Source organism: Toxoplasma gondii, chromosome III (assembly GCF_000006565.2).
Source record: "Toxoplasma gondii ME49 chromosome III, whole genome shotgun sequence".
Taxonomy (NCBI): Eukaryota; Apicomplexa; class Conoidasida; order Eucoccidiorida; family Sarcocystidae; genus Toxoplasma; species Toxoplasma gondii.
In genome coordinates this window covers 163,171-169,993 of record NC_031470.1, presented here as the reverse complement: position 1 = coordinate 169,993, position 6,823 = coordinate 163,171, and the positions used below count along the sequence as shown (strand labels likewise).

Sequence of the window (6,823 nt, the reverse complement as noted above, 5' to 3'; positions counted from 1 at the left end):
ATGCACATAGTGTACAGATAGCTTTGTGTATGCCAGTGTAAATGTTGTGTTTGTCACCTCAGTTTTATTCGCGGGTCAGCTTTGTCTGCTTTCTTCTGTCTGTGTCGCTTCCTCCCGATTTTTCTCTTTTCTTAAATCTTTTCTTCCTTCTCTGTCTCTCTTAGGCTCACCTGCACCACTATGAGCAGTATATGGACCTGGACATGTTCGTTGAAGCCTCGGAGAGCGTCTTAGACCTTGCTTCAAGCTACGCTTTCTTAAATCGCAACAATTTTCCTCCACCTGCTTTCTTGGGGGCTGACCTTCATGCCTTCTGACCTCATTTTTCTCTCGTCTGCTCCTTTCGCCTTCTCGCAAGCCGCAGCTGTCTCCGCTGTCTCCTTTTCGGTGAACTGTCTCCGCTGAGTCGTTTTACTGGCCGGGCGTCGCTCGCGGCGCCTGTCCGCGCGTGGTTTTGTTTTCTCTTTTCTTTCGCGGAACGACGTGCAAAGCAAAGGCTCGACAGTCGCATGCGTCGCATGCAGGGATGGCATTTTCACCGGAGAAAGAACGAGGGAGAAGGAAGGAGAAGGAGGGAGAGAGCAAGGGAGAGTAAACGAACAGAGCAAAGCAGTCGAGAGAAGAACGCGTGAGACAACGAGAGCGCGACAAACCGAGTTTTTTGTCAATACCGTCGCGGTGTCGTCGTGACAGTGTGAAAAAGCAGACAGACGTCGCTGCAGATGGAGTGCACATTTGGAGAGAACTGATTATTTAAATATGGAAATCTCACGAAGCCAGGGAACGAGTAAAGCTGTCCTAAACCAAATCGCCCAGAGAGAGTGCTGAGAGTATGGAGATTGAAAATCAAATCGCTCAGATTTAGCAGGTTTTGTTTAGTGGAGTCGAAGTTTACGCAGCACCGACAAGATGGCATCTGAAGCTCGAGACAGCGAGTACGCACATGCGTTTCCAGATATTTCCGAGGGAACCGAGAGATCCGAAAACGAAAACGGACGCGTGAGAGCGGCTCTCCGTTTTTTTGGGTCCGCTGCCTTCGAAGCCGCTTTCCTGTCTGCTGCCGGTACTTCGCAAGAGTGTCTGGGAACACAGAGACAGGGCTGCAAGAGAAGCATAGTGGGTTGCCTTTGTCATGGAACAACATGCGTTCCTGCGTCGCATGCACTTCTCAGTTGCTGCTCCTCTCAACTCCACGGTTTCCTCCAGTCGCTCGACAGGAAGGACAGCGAACGCGACTTCCCTTCGTGCATCTGTCTCACTCTACGTCCGGCTTTTGCAGCTTTTCTGTCAAGCCTCTTCTACAGAGCCTTCGCCGGTCTAAACGATTAACATTTTTCCTGCGGGGCAGCAGACAGGAGTTCACCCGGAGCAATTGACAGAGAAGTCACGCCCACTGACACCTAGACTTTCATATGTATACACACATACGTATACACCTATATATACATCTATATATGCATCTCTGTATATAGATATGCTTATATAGATAGATATACATGTATATATATATATATATATATTTATAGGCTCGTATACATTTTTATATTTTTTGTGGATTTTCATGGATGCGTGTATGGGCATCCTTATGTGACCAGATGCATGCCTCGGTTTGGTTGCAGAGACCGAGTTTGGCGTCAGTCGTCAACTGGGGATTCGCGCAAGTCCCCCGGGATGTCACAGAAGAGCAAATGCACTCTGGGGTGTGGAGGGGAGGGCAGGCGAAGGTTGGGGAGAGCAAGCTACTCGCTTCTTTGGCTTCCCCGTCTTACAGTCTTCGTCGAAAAGCTGTTGTCAATCGAAAAAGACTCTGCGCATGGGGTCCACGTTTCACCCGAGACACAAACGCAAGCTCGCCTGGAAAAGTCTCGCCGCGTTGCATGCGCGCGCGAGAAGGCTCCCTGGTATACGCAGGCGAGCTCCGCGAGCGTGTGAGTGTCTCTCGATTCTCCGACTTTGCCAAGGAAACTCGAAATGCTTGACAAACAAACTTCCACAGTGACGCTTTCCACCGCATTCTTTTTTTGAATTAGAGACATCCACTGGTCGCGCATGAAACTCTCCGTTTTTGTCTTTCAGTCTCTCAAGCTTCGACAGCAGCACCCGGTTTTCTCCTGCGTGTCTGCGTTCCAGCGTTCAGGCACTCCGTTCCGTCTTCGCAGGTCTCTCTAAAGTCCTTTTCTCTCTTTTTTTTCTGTTCCTTCCTCCGTTGTGACTTTCTTCGAAGAGGACGGAAACTCCAGGGTGCTCGAAGGAAGAAAATCCGCGAAAATTCGCATCACGTCCGTGCACATGCGCCTCGCCGCAGACCAGCGACGACCGTCCTTCTGCGAGTTCTCTTGTCTTTCCTCCCTCGTTTTCTGTCTCGCCTTCTCTCTGCCCTTTCTTCTTTTTCTTTGCTTTCTTCTGTTCTCACCTGTCAAAGGACGAGCGGCAGATCCTTGCGTGGAGAGGCGTCGCTCACGGCTGCCTCCCCCGTCTGTGTGTAGTACCCTTGACTCGCGGCTGCACAGCGCTTTTCCGCGTCTCTCCCGTTTTCTCTGTTTCACAGCTTCTAAACGCGCGCAAAACTCGGTTCCTTCCCCGTGTCTATCCGAAGAAAGGCCGCCTCTTCTCTCTGAGAGGCGAAAAAAAGCGTCCACGAGCGACCACTGAAGCATGACGGCCTGTTTCTTCTGACTTCTGTGACTTCCAGAGAATCCGACTTCTCCGCCATGAGGCGACCCATTCTTCGGCGCCTTCTGCGCCTCTCCCGGCCTCTGCTGCAGAGACAACTGTCTCCGTTCGAAACTCAGTTCTCTCTTCATCACGCCCCTCTGGTACCTCCACCTTCTTCTTCTTCTACTTCTTCTTCTTCTACTTCTTCTTCTTCTTCTTCTTCTTCTTCTTCTTCTTCTTCTTCTTCTCTCTCGTCTTTTTCTCCGCATCTGTGGAATTTCGAGCGTCCGTTTGTTCCCTCTTCGGGCGCCTCGATTGACCGCAGCGACCGGCGACGAGCCTCTGCTTCCGATGCTTCCGATGCTCGCGCTGCCTCCGTTTTTTTCTCGGAATCTGACGGCGCGGAGGCGTCTGCGCTGGCCGGCGTGGGCAGGGAGATTCTGCGGTTCCTGCGTAAAGTGGAGATTGGGCTGAAGGCGGCTCACGGAGCGGTCGCAAGACCGACGGAGGACGAACATGTCGCCATCCTCGCCGAGCTGAGCAGCGACCGCGCTCTCGACGCCATGCACAGGCGCATGTGGTGAGCCAAGGGAAGAGCCAAACGCAGAACAAGAGAGGAGACAAAGGCGAAAAAGAGAACACTGGAAGACGACAAAGCGAGGAGAGAGAAGGCAGGACGGGGGAGAAGCGAAGAGAAGGAGAGAGAAGACGAGTGTGTAGTGATGAGGTTGGGGAGTTCGCAGCAGGGAAGGGACGCAGCAGAGAAGTTTTGCTGATTTTTTGTGTTTGTTTGTTTCTCAGGGAACATCCTGATGGCCGGCGAGTGCTCGAGGAAACGCCATTGTTGGACGACCGTGCGGTGGACTACGCCGCTCTGCGAAGGCTGCCTTCAAACACACTCGGGTGAGAAGTTGAGGCTTTCTGCGTCCGGCGTCTCAAATTGTCTCTGCTTTCTCCAGCTTCACAGAGGTAGTTCCAAGGGTGGAGACAGGCTGAAGTCTTGTCTGCCCTGGAATCAAAGGAGCTTCCACGCATTCGATTCGCTACAAAACGGAGTGAGCGCTCCTCGCCACAAAACAGGCCGCGCGCTGGTCTGCGGTCCAAGCCTGCTGAAACATTCGAGAAACCGGTCCTGCGAGACAGCTGACGCGTTGCTGCTTCTCGGGGCCGGTCGTGACTCTCCGAGAGCAACGGAGGCGCAGTCGTTCGCTTTTTTTAGTGAATCCACGAAGAAAGAAAGGAAGAGGCAGATACAAAACAGACTTCTCTGTGGAGACGTCGATGGAAACGAGGGTGGACCGCGGCGCCTGAAGAGGAACTGACTTGCCTCTCACCGCTTTCTCGTTTGATGTTGCCTCGATTCGACTTCCGTCGGTGTCTGTGGCCTGCGCGAAACAACTCAACTCACTCTGCAGACGACGGGCATTCTTCTCGCTCTCTGCAGATTCGCCTACATGCAATTCATGGACAGCCATGGACTGCATGCCGGAGCCAGACAACCTGTCCGCTTCGTCGACGACCGCGAGCGCGCCTACGTCCTCACCAGGTATCGGCAGGTGGGTGAAAATCTCGCATGCAATATGCTGCACCTACCGTCCACCGCTCTTCTTCGTCTCTCTCTGCCTTCGCTTCTTTCTCTTTCTGCTCTCCTCTCGTCTCGGACTTCCTTCTGGGTTTCTCTTTCTTTTCGCGTTTTCTCTTTCGTATCTCTCTTCTCCTCCCTCCGTCTCCTTCTCTCAGGAGATTCGACTGTCTCCACTGCGCGTGTGGCTTCTCCGACCTTGCGAGAGATGTCTCCTTCTTCACAGGAAAGGCTGCGTCGCGGAAACGCGTTCTTTTCGTTCCTTCCTCTCTCCGTTCTCGGAGTGAAAATCTGAAATTCTTTCCGTGAATCGGACTGGAGACACAGGCACACTCTGCCAGTATATTTCCGCGAATTCATGTGCAGAGAAACATGTGTCTCAATATATATATATATAAATATATAAATATATATATATATAAATATATAAATATATATATATATATAAATATATCTGTATTTTATTTGTGAACTCCATGCAGTCTAAGGTTTTTCCGAAGAAGGAAAAGCCTGGAAAAGTCGGACTCGTCGTCCTGTCGAGAGGAGAAGAGAGGCTGAGGCTGTTGTGTCGAGACAGCCGAAGGGTAGCTGCTTCAGTCGAGTGGATTTCTGTTTTTCTGTTTCTTCAGTTGCATGACATCATGCACACACTCTACGGAATGAATATTTCTGTCGAAGCTGAGGTCGCTCTGAAACTCATCGAATTTCACAACACTGGCCTCCCGGTAAGACAACAGCGCGCAGGTTTCCATTTCAAAGCGGACGTCTCGCCACTCTCTTAATGCTTTTTCTTCTCCTCTCCTTTTCTCATTGTCTTTTCCTCTCTGTCTTTTTTTCTTTCCGTGTCTCGCTCTCCGTCTCGTCCGCGTCTTCACTCCTGCATTCTCGCTCGTTTGCGCTACGCCTTTCGGTCGTCGTTTTCTTTTTTCGACTTCCAGATGACCCTCTTGGGATCTATTTTCGGACCTCTGGCTGCGCCAATCATTCGCATGCACATGCCGCGGCGAGCGACGGACGCGGACGTAGTGGGCGAGGCACTGGCGGGGAAGCTGCGAAGGGAGAGAAGCGGGGAGGAAAACTGCTCCTTCACTTCGGTCAACGCGCCTCTCCACATTGTCTACGAAAGTGAACAGACGCGACAACAAGGCGAGAAGAGCGAGGCAGAAAGCGGCGTCTTCCCCGAAGAAGACCGCACCGTTTCAGAAGAAAGAAGCGACACAGAGGTCCTCTATCCTCGCCATGCCCTCCTCACTGAACTCCTGCCATGGGTACGAGAGCATATGAGAAGGGTGTCATTGAAAGGATGCGTTTCTTTTCGCTTCTTCTCTCCATTTCTGTGTTCTTGATTCGACGTCATTTTTTGCTGTCCTCTTCCTTCTCATCGGTCCCGATCGTTGCGCCGCGATACCTTCTTTCCAAGTTTCCATTTCGTTGTGTTTCCTTAGGCATGGAAAGCAGGAAGGGCGGTCAAGGTTCCTCTCCACTGCGTGTACGTCGAAGAGTGGTTTGACCGACCGCTGGTAGGTTGTCGCCCGTCGCTCGCCGTTGTCTCTCGTTCCATGCATTCTTCTCATTCTTCTTCGCTGCTCTCGTTCGTTTTCGCGAGCTCCTGCGTCTCCGTGTTTAGTTGACGTTTTCGCGTCTCCATCTGACCTCTCTTTCTATCGAGAGAAAAAGGCAAAGGTTCTTCTCTCGCCGATGCTCGCAGCCTCTCGCGCTATCCTCTGGGCTTCAAGGACCGGCGGATCGCCTTCGCTCTCTTCTTTCCCCCATGTTTCCTGCCTCCTCTTTCTCTAGTGTTTCGTTCACCTCTTCCTTCTACGTCCTTCCTCTTCGGGCAGCTCTCTGCTTCGTTTTTCGTCGACTCGTTTTTCCTTGCTCTTCCTCGATAAAGACTTGACCAGCCTGCAGAGGAGACAACAACACTCTGAGGGTGGGCAAAGAACAAGAGGAACATTGTGCACACCTGTCTGTCGAGTCCTCTTTTTTAATCTGTGGCTTCCGCCTTTCTCTCTCGAACCTGAGTCTCGACTTTTCTCATTTATTTTATTTCTTCGACTTCTGTGTTCGTTTTTCTCAGGAAGACCTGCGCCGCCACTGCGGTGTTATCCTCCCTCCTGCCCACCTCGCGCCTCACGTAGCTCGCGACCAAAGTTCTTGACTTCTGTCGTCTTTTCTTCCTTTTCTTTGCCGCTTGGTTCTCTCTTTCGCTTCTCTCTGTCTATCTCTCCCTCTGTCTTTCTTTCGCTCCGTCTCTCTCTCTACGCTTCAGTCCCTGTCTCTCTTTGTTTCGACACACTCTTCACTTTTCCGGAAGAACTAGAAGGGCACCAAGTTTCTCCACAACCTGTTCTTTTTCCTTTTTTCTTCATTTTCTCTCTCTCTCTCTCTTCGTGGTGCTCTCCCGCGTGGCGAGAGAAGAGACAAGTCCAGACTGTAAACGGATTCGCGTATGCTTCGTCTAAATATCGAGAATTCAGCTCGTCTCTCACACTTGAACTGAAAAGTCACACATCTCACTGACTCTACTGTTTAGGCAGGATAGACACACCAAGACAGATACTCATACATTTTCCTATACATGGA

At 51.3% G+C, this 6,823-nt stretch overlaps 2 protein-coding genes across 2 annotated transcripts in view; both read left to right on the top strand.

Annotated features, from left to right (window-relative positions):
* TGME49_275970 (tubulin, putative) overlaps nt 1–764 on the top strand; it is a 4,098-nt gene extending 3,334 nt beyond the window's left edge. Inside the window, exon 4 of the mRNA XM_018781745.1 lies at nt 165–764. Coding sequence (XP_018638241.1) covers nt 165–317 — 153 coding nt within the window. The 3' untranslated portion in view covers nt 318–764. The remainder of the gene's footprint in view (nt 1–164) is intronic.
* Nucleotides 765–1,938: 1,174 nt separating this feature from the next.
* TGME49_275980 (coenzyme q (ubiquinone) biosynthesis protein coq4 protein) lies at nt 1,939–6,689 on the top strand. Its single transcript, XM_002371573.2, has 7 exons — nt 1,939–3,235; nt 3,457–3,558; nt 4,100–4,211; nt 4,867–4,962; nt 5,176–5,505; nt 5,683–5,757; nt 6,318–6,689. The coding sequence occupies exons 1-7, from the start codon at nt 2,712–2,714 to the stop codon at nt 6,396–6,398; spliced, it is 1,320 nt and encodes a 439-aa protein (XP_002371614.1). The 5' UTR covers nt 1,939–2,711; the 3' UTR covers nt 6,399–6,689.
* The last annotated feature ends 134 nt before the right edge of the window (nt 6,690–6,823 follow it).

What these genes read in the sequence shown, in the direction of transcription:
- TGME49_275980 (XM_002371573.2), top strand. Translation starts at nt 2,712, where the DNA reads ATGAGGCGACCCATTCTTCGGCGCCTTCTGCGCCTCTCCCGGCCTCTG. An exon ending in CTGCCTTCAAACACACTCGG is followed by an intron (nt 3,559 to 4,099) that starts GTGAGAAGTTGA and finishes CGCTCTCTGCAG; the next exon opens with ATTCGCCTACATGCAATTCA. An exon ending in TCCTCACCAGGTATCGGCAG is followed by an intron (nt 4,212 to 4,866) that starts GTGGGTGAAAAT and finishes CTGTTTCTTCAG; the next exon opens with TTGCATGACATCATGCACAC.